General features: G+C 46.1%; 2 protein-coding genes across 2 annotated transcripts; one reads left to right on the forward strand and one right to left on the reverse strand.

Moving 5' to 3' along the window:
* Positions 1–832: 832 nt before the first annotated feature.
* Positions 833–3,209, reverse strand: ybey (ybeY metalloendoribonuclease). The gene is made up of 4 exons (XM_085374732.1): positions 2,825–3,209; positions 1,491–1,622; positions 1,305–1,373; positions 833–1,019 (listed from the first exon to the last, which is right to left on the reverse strand). Exons 1-4 carry the CDS (start codon positions 3,032–3,034, stop codon positions 924–926), a joined length of 507 nt encoding a protein of 168 aa, XP_085230858.1. The 5' UTR covers positions 3,035–3,209; the 3' UTR covers positions 833–923.
* Positions 3,210–3,422: 213 nt separating this feature from the next.
* Positions 3,423–16,411, forward strand: mcm3ap (minichromosome maintenance complex component 3 associated protein). The gene is made up of 28 exons (XM_085374558.1): positions 3,423–5,583; positions 5,735–5,982; positions 6,163–6,244; positions 6,347–6,503; positions 6,595–6,785; positions 6,877–7,016; positions 7,835–8,032; positions 8,178–8,446; positions 8,553–8,715; positions 9,458–9,615; positions 9,766–9,989; positions 10,129–10,352; positions 10,594–10,694; positions 10,801–10,932; positions 11,127–11,240; positions 11,721–11,873; positions 11,979–12,176; positions 12,267–12,335; positions 12,418–12,552; positions 12,635–12,788; positions 13,079–13,343; positions 13,430–13,527; positions 13,653–14,043; positions 14,140–14,406; positions 14,641–14,770; positions 15,009–15,194; positions 15,740–15,890; positions 15,968–16,411. The coding sequence occupies exons 1-28, from the start codon at positions 3,705–3,707 to the stop codon at positions 16,127–16,129; spliced, it is 6,639 nt and encodes a 2,212-aa protein (XP_085230684.1). The 5' UTR covers positions 3,423–3,704; the 3' UTR covers positions 16,130–16,411.
* The last annotated feature ends 377 nt before the right edge of the window (positions 16,412–16,788 follow it).

The following is a 16,788-nucleotide window of genomic DNA, read 5'->3' on the forward strand; positions in this document are numbered from 1 at the left end:
CAGTACATCGTGATGTAGATTCGTTATGGACTACAAACAATGCCTTTTAGCAGCTCTGTGTTTTTGTTTTAAAGCAGTTTCACCCTACAAGTATTTATTCAATGATGGAATAAATAAACAGTAGTGAGTGTTGGAGATGCTGGATATTTTCACTTCTGTTTGTCTTCTGGTCTATAACTGTAGGGAGATTTTATTTTATTTTTTAATTTTAAAAAGCATAAAAGGGGCACTTTATGAACCAGTTCCTGTCAGGCATGAAATATGTGGAATATTCTGTTTATTACTGGGCACCGACTGTGTAACTTTTATTCTGTGAAAGGAAAAAAAAAAAAAAAGCTCACTCGTACACATGCTATTATAGACTTAATCTGTACAGCAGATTATTCCCTCAAATTAGCACAACATGGCATTAATTTCAAAAATTAAATCACTGCAGACCAAATTTGACACAACTTCTGTCTTTATATTTGGGGATTTTAGGAAGTGTGCACTGATTAGCCGACTTCCTGTTGCACCACGCTGTGTTAATTCTCCAGGTGTTTTAATGTCTGCATTGATTGACGTTTCTTAAATGCCTCTCCTGAACATGCTGTCCTACACGCAGTGTAAAGAGCATAACATGTATTAGTGAAGTGAGAATGAACAGCTTTTTCTACCCTTCATACACAACCGACTCTTCCTAAAGCAGATTTTAATAAAATATTCCAATGAAAGAACAGACGTTTTTTGGTGTTTGAAACTCTTCAGCAGAGCTCACATCAAGTGTTTTTTCAGGAGGTCAGACTGTTTAGTGACAAGTCATTTTATAATACAGACTGTAGTGGGTGTCTTCAAATAAATATAAGAACCACAACAGTATAGAAGCAGTTTCCACCATCACATAGTGCAATATTTAATCTCAGGCCTGCAGGCAGCAGTCAGGGTCACCTGTCCTGACTGCACCTCTTCATCAGGGGGTCTAGGTGTCGGCCTGTGAGTCTGCTGTACTCGCTCAGGATGTAGTTTTCTCTCTGCTGCATCTGCAAACATGTTACACCTTTAATCAACATCGAACATCCAGACATCACACAGTTTGAAGTTCATAAATTTGGTATTAAAAAAAAAAGAAAAAAAGACTCAGCTCATATAGATCTACCTATGGATGACAGATTAAAGGAAAAAACTGAGTCTTTGTAGATGTGATGATGGAGGCATCTTCTAATGGGTTGTGATCTTGTGACTTGAGCACAAAGTGTATTTCCATTTGAGCTATAGTCTGAGTGGAGGAATGAATTTGGACACAAAGCCACTGTCTCCTTACAAACCTCAGTCCATTCTTCCTCTGTCTCGTGCCTGTAGCCCAGCAGGTGGCAGATCCCGTGCGCAGTGACAACCTGAAACAGGAACAATGAAACAGTTAATCACAGAAAATGGTACTGCTGTGCTTCATTTGGAAGCATTGACGGATTACACGCATGAGGGACAGGATAACTTAAGTTACTGTTTCATACAGTCAGCGCTCCATGCAGATCCAGGGATTCCTCCTGACACTGCTTCATCACAAACTCCACCCCAAGGAAGATATCTCCAAGGTTCAGCTCGTCTCTGTGAAGGGGGCAGGGCAACTTCCCGGGCCTCAGGTCCTTAAATAAACCCCCACAAAACACACAGATATTTGAGTGGAGAAGTTACCCCAACCCTGCAGATTGTGTTCATGTCTTTCCCACAAGATAGCACAGTAGGTCAACTTAACCTCAATTTTAACTAGTTAAGTCTTGAGTAACGCTGCACCCTAGTGGTGAAAGTTAGTTAAATTCTGTAGAGGGTAAATAAAAAGAGGCCCTTTAAGGAAGCTTTCCAAACTGAGTGAAGTGATCAGAGAGATGTACTACTATGCTGAGCCTAGAGTCAAAGTTTTTAGTGCCATGAAGGTTGCTCTCTTTTATTTTATTTTATTTTTTACCTGGCTATATCACCATGGTAATATATGCCAAACAGGTAACCTGGTGCAGACCAGTAAGGTTCACAGTTTTGGTTTAAAATAGATGGAAAGCCACCAATTTCCGTCCCTGAGTGAATATTAAATAACATTAATATTAAAGGAGCTACTAAATACAAATAGATGCCCAAACAGTAAAATAATGTGCATACACTATCTCTCTTTCAAAACTCTTATTCACCTCATGCCGCTTTCCATAGAAGATAATATGGATGATTAGAAAAGGACACTATTAGCCATGATGCAAGCATTGGGCAACAGTTTTGACTGAAAGCCTTTTACACAGCATACGTGTAAGATCTGTAGAAATATTTTGAGCTTAAAAAATACTCTTCAGACTCATCTATGCCTAATGTAGCCATTCACACCAAAGGCATAATTTTACTGTACCAATGCCATTTTTTTCGGCCAAGCTTTACACAGTGGAAAACTGATACTGACACATGGCTGACAGTTACAATGAAATCAAATCAGCCTTCAGCTTTCTAATTGGGGTTGTTTTATTTCCCTTTCAGGATGTGGAGGGCCAGATTAAGATGGTTCACAGCTGCCTGTGACCCCCTGACTGTAGTTTGCCCTACAGCTCTTGATAAGTCCATTCAAAGGCTCTGCTTGCCCATGCTGTTAGATGGTGACGTTGATGAGTCACAGAAGAAGCAGCTGGACGACAAAGGAGGCTTTTTCTGAAGCTCCATTTGGCCTTTGAAACTTTATGAATCTTTTATTGCACACAAAGCAGTGTAATAAATCAAAAACAGAAGAAGACGTCCAGAACACACCCCCACCACCACCAGATCTCCACTAACAGAAGTGTGTTCATTCAAAACGTTTAGCTGCCATGTTTACCTCGTAGAATGGGAAAGACAGGACATCCGTGGGTGTGTTCTTCTTCCTGTAGATGTGATTGATCTGCTGCATCTTCTGGTTGTCCACGCAGATGATACCCAGGTCGAACTTCTGGATGCCCAGTATGTGTCTCAGCGTGACCACGTCCCTGCGCAGCCTGGCGCGCCGAAGAGGCACCACCTTCTGGAGGTTCCTCAAAACTACTCCCATTTTAAACAGCCGACACGAGAAGAGAACACAGCTACGGAAAGATCTCGGTACATAGGTGAAGGTTACCCACTAACCTATCTCCTACCTGGCAGCACTTTATTGTCGGTTGGTGAGCTTCGCCGTTAGCCACAAGCAAACTGTAGTCTCCGAGGTGACACGAATGCAGTCCCCGGGAAGTAGATAGTGTAGTTCTTTTCTGGTTTATACAGCTCTGATAACCTAATTTACATTCATGAAATATATTCTTTCTTTTAAGAGATATGGTCGCTTATCTGTTAACAACCGCCTCATTGGCCATAACGGAACGAATGGTTTAGCATTACTAGCAGAAGGAGGACTGATAAGTTTGTCGGACCGGAACCGGATTTAGAAAAACGTGAGCCAAAAAAGCAACACAAAACAGTAAAAGGTGGGATCTTTTTTGACGCACTTCTTCGGGTATTCCTATAATTCTGTTAACTGGGGAACTTTATGAGCAGCCAAACAAACTTTACTAAGTAATACTTTCATGGTGTTAGCCTGTGCTAGCAGTGTAGCTACGAGTCTGTTTTCGTCTCTCTTTTTTTTTTTTATCAGCTTTTAAGCTTAAATTCTCCTCAGGCCGGAACTGCCTTACTGCTTGTTGCTATTCGAATGCTTAAAAACGTTAACATAAAACGTTATTTGAGCCATGAATACACCCAATCCGTTCGGTAGTGCCCATGGAGGAGCTTTCCAAGTCCCGAGCAGCAGCGTGAAGCCCAGCTTGTTCTCGTCATTTGGGCAGCAGAGCTCCAGCACACAGGCCCCGCAGAGTGTGGGATTTTTCGGTCAGCCGCCCCCTCAAGGAAGCAATATGTTTGGACAAGCCCCGGCCTTTGGACAGCCATCTGCGCAGACTTCAGCGTTTCCACAGCAGTCTGCCCAGGCTTCAGCGTTTGGACAGCCATCTGCGCAGACTTCAGCGTTTCCACAGCAGTCTGCCCAGGCTTCAGCGTTTGGACAGCCATCTGCGCAGGCTTCACCGTTTCCACAGCAGTCCGCCCAGGCTACAGCGTTTGGACAGCCATCTACGCAGGCTTCAGCGTTTGGACAGCCATCTGCCCAGGCTTCAGCGTTTGGACAGCCATCTACGCAGGCTTCAGCGTTTGGACAGCCATCTGCCCAGGCTTCAACGTTTGGACAGCAATCTGCCCAGGCTTCAGCGTTTGGACAGCCATCTGCCCAGGCTTCAACGTTTGGACAGCAATCTGCCCAGGCTTCAGCGTTTGGACAGCCATCTGCCCAGGCTTCAGCGTTTGGACAGCCATCTGCCCAGGCTTCAGCGTTTGGACAGCCATCTGCCCAGGCTTCAGCGTTTGGACAGCCATCTGCCCAGGCTTCAGCGTTTGGACAGCCATCTGCCCAGGCTTCAGCGTTTGGACAGCCGTCATCAGGAGTAAGCAGCACGGGTTTTGGGGGTGGCACAACACCGGCTTTTGGACAGACTGGAGGGCCTGGTCAGAGTTCAATGTTTGGGCAAACGCCTGCTTTTGGGCAGGCTTCGGGATTTGGCAAACAGCCACCAGCAATCGGCCAGCAGCCCTCTGGGTTTGGGAGCCCACTGAGACCCACAGTGAGTCAGCCTCAGCCTCTTGGGTTTGGACAGCCATCATCATCCACCACTGCCACCACCAACGCCAGTCTGCTTGGGCCAGGTCAGAGCAGGAGCTTCGCACCATCTGAATTTAGTTTCAGGCCAGCCAATGAGGCACTTTTCAAACCCATCTTTAGTGCCAGTCCCGAGCCAACCAACCCCCCAACCACTTCACTGTCCAACTCAGCTTTTGGTGGGTCCCAGACAACCTCCAGCACCACCACCACGGCTGGTTTTTCTCTGTTGCCTAAGCCTGGGTCTTTAGGTTTCAGCTTCTCTGAACCAGCCTCAGCCCCCTCTATCTCCTCTCAAAGTAACCCACTAACAACTGACAGCAGTAGTGGTCCAGCTACCACTCTTCAGTTCACCTTCTCCCAACCAGCCACACTCACCAGCTCCAGCACTAAGGCTGCCACCACAGAGCCCACCACCCCGTCGTCTTTTAGCTTTACACCCCAAACCCTCCAGCCTCAGGCATCGCAGCTTTTTGGAGGAACAACTTTTGGTCAGCCCTCAGCTTTTAGTGAAACCAAAACCAAAGAAGAGGCTAGTACAGATGTTAAAGTCCATACTGCCCAAGGGGACATCAACATATTTGCACGGCTTGGCAAAGGCACCAAGCGGAAAGACGATCCACCAATCTCCAGCACCGGCCTTGAGAAATCAGCTGTCCCTGAGGAGGATGTTCCACCTGAAGCAGAGTCACCGAGACATCCCCCAAAGAGGCCGCTGATGAGGTCGCATGCCCCACCAAGAGGATTAATCAGCCGAGCATTGAGCGGTCTTCGTAAGGATGGTGCTAAACCAGTGAGGCGGGAGGCTGCAAACGAACCGGAGAGGGAGGATGTCCAAATTCAGAGTGGTGACCTCTTTGTAACTCCACCTGCTGCCCAGACACTGACCAAAGATGTGCAGGATAAAGCCGAAGAATCAGGTGAGACATAAAAGTCATATATACTATGCATTAGTAATAAATGTTCGAAGGGTCATGACAAAAATCTTTCATCATGCAAAGTACTTCTAAACAATTGAAGACCAGTTTACTCGTCAGTGCTTACAATGACTGTAGTGATTTTTCTCTACAGATTCAGCAAAACCTTCAGAATCAAAGGTCGCAACCACGACCCCAAATAAACGTGGCTCACGCACTGAGAGCATGGACAGCCTGAGCGGCATGTCTCCCACCGACTGCACCTCACTCATGTGCAGGAACGTCCCTTCATCACTCAACAGAAGAGACACGATCGAGAAGCACTTTGCTCGGTTTGGGAAAGTTCACAAGATTATCTGCCGGCCCGCCAAGAACCTCACCATAGTGTACTTCAATGACCACGTGAGTCACCTCTTTGTACCCTCAACATCTTAAGTTAGAGGGTATCAACAAAACTGGCATGCAGTTTAACTTTTCTCTCTCAAGCTTCTACTCTTTTATTGCAAGTATTTTGGAGTTTCCTATTCTACTTTATAGAGTGTAATGTAGATTTTTTTTGTCTTTTCCCATCATCTCTTCCAGGCATCAGCGGCAAAAGCAAAGAAAAAAGGCAAAATGCTGCAAGGAAAAGAGCTTCTCCTCCTGTGGCAGAGAAAGAAGCAGAGTAAATGCAAACATTTCTTTAAAAGCTAGTTTATTTTGGCAAAAATATCCTCTACCACAGAGTGATGGTTCTTCTGTATTAATGTGTAATGTTATGGAGCAGGTCCAGGGGAGAAAGCGGGTAGATCTGGAACTGGAAAGGAGACGTCAGAAGGAGAAGGCCAGGAGGACATGGAGTCAAAAGCGGGTTCTTCTTCACCACTCCGGAGACCCACCCTGAGACCTCCCACACTCAGCAGCACGGTGACCTTCAGCCGCAGGTAACACAGCACCTAATTTTTACTTCACCAATAAAGCTGTCATGTAGTATGAAAAGTTTCCACAACATCATGGCTCTCTCACATGTGTCAGCTCCCCGGTGAAGAAACCTTCCCCCGTAAAGGCTCTGCAGTTTGACACTGAACCTCAAAAAGAGAGCAGCACCAGCCAGAGCTCCGAGCGCCCGGTCCCATCCTCTCTCCTCCCCCTCATCGGGCAGGTGGCTGAGACCGCAGAGGACAAATACCGCCTCCTCGAGCAGAGAGACAAGATCCTGCGTCAAGGCAAAGCCACCTCTCACATCAGCCATTATTAACAGAGCTACAAAAAATAAAATAAAAAGGTGTGAGACATTTAGTGCTAATGTCTTTACAGGCCGGCCAAAGCGGACAGACCTCCACCTTTCCAAGGTATTTGTGGGGACGTGTCCTGACATGTGTCCTGAGAAGGAGAGGTACATGAGAGAAACTCGGAACCAGCTCAGCGCATTCGAAGTCATTCCAAGCACAGAGACGGTAATGTCTTTAATATCAATATTAATATTATTTAAAATATTAAATTTGACCTAGAACTCCATGTTTAGTATTCAGAAGATTCTCTGGAGCACATTTAGATTTAAACGCTTTATTCACTTCATCTGATTGCACTAATTGGACGTTTGGGTGCACAACATTGTAAACATATCTGCTATTCATAAATAATGAATGTGTAAATATCTGTTTAGGCTTGGTGATAAATAATAAAAAATATGTATACACTGGAGAGACACTGCAGACTAGAAATGTCCAACTCACTTAAGTTTGTGGGCCAAAGAAAGCCTCGTATGATGCCCGACAGTCAAACAACTAAATGTTTAAAACTTTTCTTTTAATTTAAACAAAAATTTGCTAAAAACTTTCAAATGTAGTGAACTGTCGATTACAGAACTGATGATGAACCGCCTGAGATACTTTTAAATGTCTTCTTACATGTAATTAAAGTACTGTCATATTTTCACTTTTCACCCAGTGAGGTGATGTTAACATTACCTCAATGGGTAGTGCAGAATGAAAATGTATTGGCCCAGGGCAGCCCCAGGACTCACTGGAAAGGTTATACCTCTTGGCTGGCTTGGGAATGACGTTTTGTCCCCTTCCGATGAGATTAAAGAGGTGGCTGTGGTGAGGGAAGTTTTGGCTTCTCTGCTTAGACTGCTGCCCTGTGACTCAAACGCTGATGGATAGATGGATGAAATGGTTGTCAGTGTTTTTTGTAGCAGGCTGTAACCTGGTCATGCAAGGAAATTAGATTCTTCTTGCTGTAAACAATTTTTTCTCCTTCCGTTTCTGACCAGGTGGATCACAAAGCCGCCATCAAGGAGTACAGCCGCTCATCAGCCGACCAGGAGGAGCCCCTGCCCCACGAGTTGCGTCCTTTGCCGGTGCTCAGCATGACTATGGACTATCTGGTGACGCAGATCATGGATCTGGGCCACGACAACTACCGGGACTGGTACGACTTTGTCTGGAACAGAACCCGCGGCATCCGCAAGGTAGTGCTTCAGATGAGCTGCTCCAGCTATACTTAATTACAACTTCAAAAAAGCTGTTTTGTTTCTGGAGGTTTAGGTGGGTGATTGGTGTGATTTAGTCATTGCTCTGGAGAGACTGATCCTCGTCTCCATCTCTCACTCACAGGACATCATCCAGCAGCACCTCTGCTGCCCACAAACGGTGTCACTGATTGAAAAGTGCACCCGCTTCCACGTGCACTGTGCCCACCACCTCTGCGAGGAGCACATGTCAACGTTCGACCCCAAGATAAACAACGAGAACATGACCAAGTGCCTGCAGAGCCTGAAAGAAATGTACCAGGACCTGGCTACGCGTCACATCTTCTGCCCCCGTGAGCCGGAGTTCCGTCAGTACAGCGTTCTGCTGAAGCTCAACGATGGGGACATCCTGCGGTCAGTCACGGAAACATATACAGAATATACCCATTCGGTGCTCCAGCGAGCATTTCCTCTGTAATTTGTAGCTGCAACTCACACCTGACCCTTAATCTCCACGCAGTGAGGTGCAGCAGTTTCGTGATGAGGTGCGAAACTCCACCGAGGTGAAGTTTGCGGTGCAGGCGTTTGCTGCCGTCAACAGCAACAACTTTGTTCGCTTCTTCAAGCTGGTGAAAGGAGCCTCGTACCTCGCCAGCTGCCTCCTGCACAGATACTTCAACCAGGTCAGAAACTGCCTGGAAATCATGTCTGAATCTTTCTCAATGAGGTTGTTTACGCACTTTTTTCAGGGATGCTTCAATTGTGACACTTTTGGATCACAACCTAAATTTGCTGATTAAATCTTTGTTGCTCTTATTATTATTTTATTTTGTTTGTGTTGTTATTCATCTCCTGCACTGTGCCAGGAAACAATTTAATTATTTGATCTTTTATTCAGCACAAAATGAATGTGCCATACCAGATAATATTTTTATTTCCTGATATACTGTAGTCATCAAGCCTGATGGACTTTTTAATGACTTTTTTTTTAAATGAGTGAGAGAAGGTTAAAACAGAGGATTGCAGTAACAGGATGGCAGCAGGTTGTTATAATGCTTACACTTGTGTTGTAAGCTCGTGCTGTATCTGGAGCGCACGTCAACCAGCTGACGACCACCAAATCCCAGTTAACCAACTTCCTGTCAATGTAATTATTATTCCTGGAACTGTATGATGGCATAATGGTTGTTAGCAGCTGTAGCTTATATCTTAAACAATCCTTAAAAAAATATGATGCTTAACTTCAGCATGGAGATTAATTTAGATCTGGCAGGATATTAATTAAAGGGACAATATTTTAGTTTTTTGTTGGTTGAAAGGGTCAGAACAAATATTGATGTGTTGGAAAAAGATTTGGTGCTCATTAAAATAATACAGTTTTTTGTGCGGGTGTTGAAAACTCCTAAACTTCATGTCTGTGTGCAGGTCAGAGCTAAGGCGCTGAAGACCCTGAACATGGCTCACACTGTGGGTCCCCGCTCAACTTTGTTTCCTGTTAATGACGTCGTGCGGATGCTGATGTTCCGCACCACTGCAGAAGCGACTGACTTCGTCCAGCAGTACGGCCTCAACGTCAACGACGGGTGAGCGTCCATGCCACTGGTTTCTCTCTCAGCTCCTTTCAGTGGAATGCTGTGTTTCTAAGGTCGTATTGCAGACTTATTGCATCGGCAAGACCACCTTAAATAGCCTTTGATTTAATCTCGTTTTTGTGTTTTACGTTTTGTCTGCAGCATGGTCGAGCTGAGTCGAATAGCCTATCAGGAGCCAGAGCTGCCGCTATCCCAGAAGAAGTCTGAAGTGATTCTCGCTAAGAGAACGGTCTTGATTGGGGAGGTGGTAAACGGAGGGCCCCTCCCGAACCCTCCCCAGCACACCCCCGTCTGCAGCTTTGACTCCCAGAACAAATACAGAGGAGAAGGAGGCTTGATCGAGGCCACGCCATCCCAGTTTAAAGGTTAACATGTTTTATTTTCTCCAGTTGTTGCACGCACGTTAGGTTATTCTATTTCTGTAAAACTCAACTAAGAATGATCATTTGATCACATTCAGGAGGCGAGGAAGTGAATTCTTTGATGCCTGTTTTGCCGTTTCAGTTGTTGGTGACAGAATGGAGCTGAAGGCGCCACCCAGTGGCGAGCTGCTGTCTCAGGTCGTACCAGTCAAAGCTCCCGATGTTCCCGCTGCCTTTGGGCCAGCTGCAGCTATTATGGATGAGACGGGAGAGCTCTCGACCCACCCAGCTGAGCCCCAGCTGCTATTCCAGCCTGTCAGACCCCCGTCACCTCCACCCAAACCTCAGCTGGTGTTCAGTGATGAGGTGGGGAAGAGTTCCCAGCTCTTCATAGACATTACTAATTCTCATTTTCAATACAGACCGTTCTCTAGTAACTCTGTGTTTTTATAAGCAATGTAGATATTTTTGCAATTAAATTTAGGATTGCTCACTTAAAATCACTTAGTGTACCTTTAACAGTAAAGATAAAGAATTAATATTTTCCTTCCTTCTCTTAAAAGATGATAAGAACTCATTAAAACATCTTTTCTGTCGCTCGCTGCAGGACATCATGGCTGAGCTGGATGGTGTGGTAGAAGAGGTGGTTGATGCAGCAGTGAGGGAGATGGCTGAGGCCGGCGCCAGCTACGCTTCAGCAGCGCTCAAGTAAGCTTATCATGAAAACCTGTGATTGCAGTGTGTGGGAGGAAGTCCTCCGGTTAACGTGATTGATAACTGGCTGGGTTTTTTTGTTTATTTTTGTTTTGTGCAGGGAGAGCAGCGTGCAGGTGGAGATGATGGTGAGCGAGGTCCTGAGGCAGATGCTACAGGAGGTGTCTGCTGCCGAGATCAAGCTGGAGCATGAGCGCATCGCTGAAGAAAAACGCAAGCTTGAAGAAACCAGGTTGGTCTGCCAGCAGCTGGTTTATAACAGGCGTATCACCGCCCTGGGTTCAGTTAGGAAAAGGGGAAAATATCTTCTACTCTAACAACAGACTCGTGTTTTCCTAAGCCGCAATTGTGACTCTGTCTTAAATATTTTGGGCTGTTTTTGCCACGACTAACCCTGGTCTGTTTTTCCTTTTCTGTCTGTATCAGGAGGCGTCAGGAGCACGAGGCTTTCCTAACTCAGTTCAGCTTCTCTCTCTGCACAGAGGTGATGCACGAAGTGCTAGATGAGACCATAAAGGAGACCGCCGCATCTGAGATCCAGTAAGACTTAAACAGATCTGACCAAATGTGTAACTAAGAAAAATCTGTTATGTTAATTTTTGACCTGAATACAGTCGCTTTCCACGATACACGGTTCAAAATAATCCTTATTTGTCTTTTTTGGGCTTTGGCACAATTTTCAGTTCATCCTATGTCTCAGAGAAGCTCTTTTAGCTCCTGCCATTTAAGCCAACTGTCTTCTGATTGGCTGACCCACAAAGGAGGTGGGCGGGGCTTCTGTTGCAGATTGTGGAGAATAGAAAAACCAGCCCGACACTGAATGTTTGAAGAATTACTTACACACGCACACCAACCTCATTATTTAAGACTTGTTTCATATTTATTATGAGCATCCACTAACTTAACAGTATGCATGTGACAGAGGATGAGGACGAGTGGACATGCAAAACAAAAAGAGGAATGTCGTGACGTTGGAGCTCTTCGAGTGGCAGACATTAACTTAAAAAAATTGTTTTTCAGAGAGGCATTGAATGAGAAAGCAGAGCGGGTGGCTAAATGCACAGAGCAGGTGTGTGTGAGTCTAGTTGAGGAGACTCTGAATGCAGACATCGCTGTGTTGGTTGAAAACCTGCTTGAAGCAGAGCTGCAGCGTATCCACAAGTACATCAAAAGGTAAAAACATGGATAATGAAGGCACACGAGCAAAACAAAACAGCACCAAGAATCCCAGAAACGTCTTTCTGCAGTTTTTAAATATTCTTCTTCCTCATCTACCAGGTGGCGTGACGTGGTGGCTGTTCGCCGTCAGCTGAAGCGACAGATGCGAGGCTTTCCTGCAGCCCCTTGCTGCGTTGACCCTCGCTTCAAACTGAAAGCTCTGGCTCCCAGCGCCCCTGCTCAGCCCTCCATAGCAGATCTGGCTCGTGGTTTGGTCAACCTGGGAAATGCTGGCATGTTGGCGCTCTCCAGCACCAGGTGTGTGTATCTCCTGTCCTCTCCTGTCTCCTGTCAGTGTTGGACGATGAGCACAGTTCCTTTGCTGTAACATGTTTTCTGTCTGTCCAGGTTGTACGATATGAGACGAGGAGCAATCCACCAGATGAGAGTTCACTACTACTTTCAGCAGCTGCTTGAGTAAGTCCTGTTCCTGTGTTTGTTCAGTCAGCAGTCCGTGTCACAAAGTGTCATTTTGACCTGTTTCTGGCGTCGCCCTCAGCGAAACAGTTTGGGCGCCTCTCAACCTCCCGGCGCTGGTGACGGAAAGCATCCCCAACGCACCCGAGCGAATCTTCTGGAAGGCCGTCGTTCTTTTACCCAGCAACCATGAGAGCGTTGCCAGCGTGGCAGACAGGTGCTCTAATGCCCTAAAGATATTCTAGGCCCGGTTTTCTATGAACATTTCACTGATTGTGTCCTGTCTGTTATGATTTCAGGATCCTCTCTGACTGGCTGGAGGTGAAGCTTGGTGGGCATAAGGAGTCAGAGGGCAGGGAGGAGCAGCCAGAGGGCACCCTGCAGACACTGACTGTCACCAACACGCTGCAGGAGAGCGGACAGCGCACTCACAAAGTCCACATTAGCATCAAGGTCAGATCACGCGGGGCATGCAGAAATAGAAATATGATTATTCAGAGCAGAGCTGTGCTAGAATCACAATAGACAGGAGCTTCACGTTAGGTTAAATGTTTTAAGGCTGAAGCTGAAAGGCTTGTGTGAAGAAAAATAACTAGAATTGGCTTAAAGGGTAAAGAAGAAGCAGCTTTTTCAGGGACATAAATCATGTTTTGCTGAGATTAAAAGTACCAGAAGTCCGTTAATGATCAGAAAAAAAAAACGGTTAGGAATTATATTTTAATATTTCTTTCCCCACCCCGCAGGTGTCTCGAGGTCCGCTAAACGAAGACGGCCTGTCAAAAATGGAGGAGAGTTGTGAGCTCCAGGGGACGAGTGCCCTCATCATGCTGCTGCCCGCCCTGCCCACTGTGGAGCCTGATCAGGACGAGCAGGACGTCCCGCTGTTGTCCGCCTTGCTTCAGCTCAAACAGCTACAGCAAGCCAGCGCCTGGCACTGTCCACTGCCACTCGTCATCCTGGTACCAGGGCTAGACGGGGGCGCTGCTGATACACAGAAACTTGTTGAAGGTGAGAAATGGTAGTGAAGACAGCACGAAGAGATTTCTGTAGTAGTTGGTAAATGAGTGTTTTTAAAAAAGCTTCATCTCTTCTAGCTCTGAAGCTGCACACACTGGTGACGGACGGCCTGATATCGGAGTATACGTTCTTCTTCATACCAGAGACCACTAATGATCTGCAGGGATCCAAACAGGTACGCATTTGCTCCTTTGCCATCATGGAGGTTTTTTTTGGTCTTGCTTTTTTTTCGGTCTTGCTTTTTTTTCTTTACTGACCTTCTCCATCTTCTCTCCGTCCTGTCCTGTTGTTTGTCTTCAGATAAACCAGGCCGTGCGCTGGCTGGCTCTCCGTACTCTGCCACCTTTCAGTCTAACCTGTAAGACCCTAGTGGAGCTCATTGAGTCCACCTTAAGTCATGAATTCAGTCCCAGAGTTTACTCCCACCGGTTGGAGCGAGCTACCGCACATCTTCCATCCCAGGATCCAGCTCCTGTCGTTCAGCTTTACAACGCAGTCCTGACTCACGTTGCTGATAAAGTGGCATCTCAGGAGCTCTGCGGGCTCTCATGGCCTCCGGGCGAATTCTGTCTGCCTGACATGAGGGATTTTGTGCCTCATCTGGCCTGGAACTCCTACCAGCACCTGGCCTGGCTGCGGGAAATCATCCTCAGCCTGCAGCTGCCAGAGTGGGAGCAGCTGTCCGCAACAGGTCAGTTTCACACAGAAAGAGATTTATCTTCCACAAAGATATTCAGAGGTTAATAATCCTATTTTATATATTTAATCATCTTATTTCTCTCTTTAGACTCGTGGTCTGAGCTGTGCTCCTCCATCTTTCGCTACGCCGCTAAGATCCCGGTCTCACGTCGCAATCAACCCCTCCTCATGTCTCGACTCGAAAACCTTCTGGAAAGAGTCAAGTTAAAGAGTCGGCGCACCCGAACCCCCGGATACGCTGGAGAAGACGATGTATGTGTGGACTTCAGTTTGATTCCTTGGGATGACGTGCTGGTGATCTGCATTGACCACAAGCTGAAGGACTGGCAGATACCTAAACCACCTGTCTGCCAAGGTGAGGACCATGCTGCTGTAATTAATTAAAACTAAATTTGAGACTAACTAAAACCATATAGAGCACTTAATAAAGTTGCCAAATACAATAAAAATGTAAAGACAATGTCTTAAGTTTTAGTCTTTGTCAGTTTGGTCTAATTTTCTGTGGAAGATCATCTTAAAAAAAATGCCTATTTTCCACTTTGCTATTGATGTTTTTGACCCATAATTCCTATTTATTGTTTGTTTTAAGATGCTGTGACAGAGGATGGAGAGATCCTGGTTTATTTCCCCAAATACTCACTGAAGGGCTTCCAGCCGCCCGAGGAGTGGACGGAGGCCATGAGGCAAACTCACAGAGAGAAGCAGCAAGAGAAGGAGGGGTAAGGAGGCCCAGGAAAACCCCACAGGTTGTCAATGCCTCTGAGACATGCGCATCTTTCTTTTAATCTGACAGCACCTGAATGTGCAACACTATTGTGCAGTGCATGAAGCAAAAACTCATACTCCCCAAAAACAGTCCTACTTAAATGCTCTAAAGCCGGCGTCATGGTGGCATCCTTGGAGCGCCTCCTTTGCTCTTCCTTTGTTCCTAATTCCTCCGGTTTTCTCCCTCCTCAGGGTGAGTGCAGCTGCTTATGCCACACCCACCACGGCGACCCTCAGGCAGAGGTTGTTCCACAGTCTGGTGGAGCCCGTCGAGGCTACGTCAGCCCCGCTGGACATCACCCACACGCCCACGCCACCGGAGCTGCTGGCCCACAAAGTCCTGCAGAGCTTAGAGGAGGAGAAAGCTGAAAGCAAGAGGTATACCTACATCACTGCATGTGATGGTCATGGATTAGGGTGGTGGGGCTCACACAGGTAGGGAGTTTTAGCCCCAGACTAGATTTTTATGACCATAAGGCCATCCCACACCCACCAGTTCAAGTGAACCTCAGTGAACCTCATGGCAGTTTGCAAAATCATCCCAATTTTATTATAATGAGAATTTTCCACTTCTTTTGTGTCCCCTATGAGCAACTTTTCATCTGCTGGGTATCCAGGAGCAAACCATTACACCCTGATTCATTTTCTGCTGCGTTCGTTTCATTTTTGATTCAATATTAATTAAGAAGTCCCTGAAACCCTTGCGCAGATTCAAAAGGTTCTTGTTGACTGAAGATTGTTTTTAGCCATCTCTAGTGGAGCTAAACTTGAGAGCAACTGAATTTGGGCCTGAAAGAAAGAAACAAGAGCATTGTAATCAGAATGAACTCATAATCATCACAAGTCAAAATTGTGATTTTTAAATTGAAGTTTGATTGACTGGGGAGTCCGACAGTAAACACACCCTCTCTGCCTTTCTGCAGGAGCATGGAGCAGCTTCAGTGCTGGGTGGATGGCGACCCTTTGGAGCAATTGACCACCCCGCTTTTCCTCCCATCCTCCACCCTTCTGTCCATGCCCACCACCATAAGGCACACCCCCACAGCCAGGACTCGAGAGGCATCTTTCACACAGGTACGACTGTTTCCCGACACTGAAATAGGTTCGCTGTTTAAGCTGCTACAGATAAAGAAAATCTTTTATCTTTCCAGGAGCCTGATGATCCTTTGGAAAAAGTGACCCGGCGTAAGACTGCTCCTGAATCTTTGACGTGGCGACTGAAGGAGCTGGAACGCCAGATTTTGGCAAGCCAAGAGGAAGAACTGGCCTGCAGGCTAAAGCTGAGCGGCATGCTGAGCATCGTCGATGACTGACAGCACTTGAAGCAAACAGAAGTGTTTGCATCTTCATACCTGTCTGTGACATGATCATCACCTTTTCATCTCAGTGTGGTCGGGTTCACGGACTACAAATAGGAGTGTGGGGTTTTTTTTTTGTTGTTGTTGTTGTTGTTGTTATTTTAAACATGAAAATGTATATTTTTAGCACTGGATTAACTTTGTAACACTGACTCCGGATTTATTGTTGTTTATTAAGAGTGTCTCTGTGTAACTAGCACATTAAACGCTGGGGATTGAACTCCTTTAATCCCACATTATTATTGAATATATAATTGTTGAATAAAAGTGGAATATTTTTCTTGTAAAACCGTTTGTCATTGTTATCATTGCTTTATCACTGTCCAGCTGTGAGCCACATGTGTGTGTTTATCTGAGCAGCTCTATGATTCCACGACCTCACTGTAAACTCCGCCCATTTCCCCTCCCACTCGGTTTGTGATTGGAAAGCCGAGTCTCTGCTCATGTCTCTCCATGTGGAGAACTCCTCGGACGGGCCTCGCATGGCCTCCTGGGAAGTGGAGTCTAAGATGTACTAAACTCGCTGCACTCGCTGCCCTCTCAGGACTACAGTTCCCGTGGAAACACTGGAAGGGGCGGAGCTTCGGGAGCTCTTGCGATGAGATTCATTCACG

Source organism: Diplotaxodon limnothrissa, linkage group LG16 (assembly GCF_057381915.1).
Source record: "Diplotaxodon limnothrissa isolate DT_005_m linkage group LG16, D_limnothrissa_male_GT1.1, whole genome shotgun sequence".
Classification (NCBI taxonomy): domain Eukaryota; kingdom Metazoa; phylum Chordata; class Actinopteri; order Cichliformes; family Cichlidae; genus Diplotaxodon; species Diplotaxodon limnothrissa.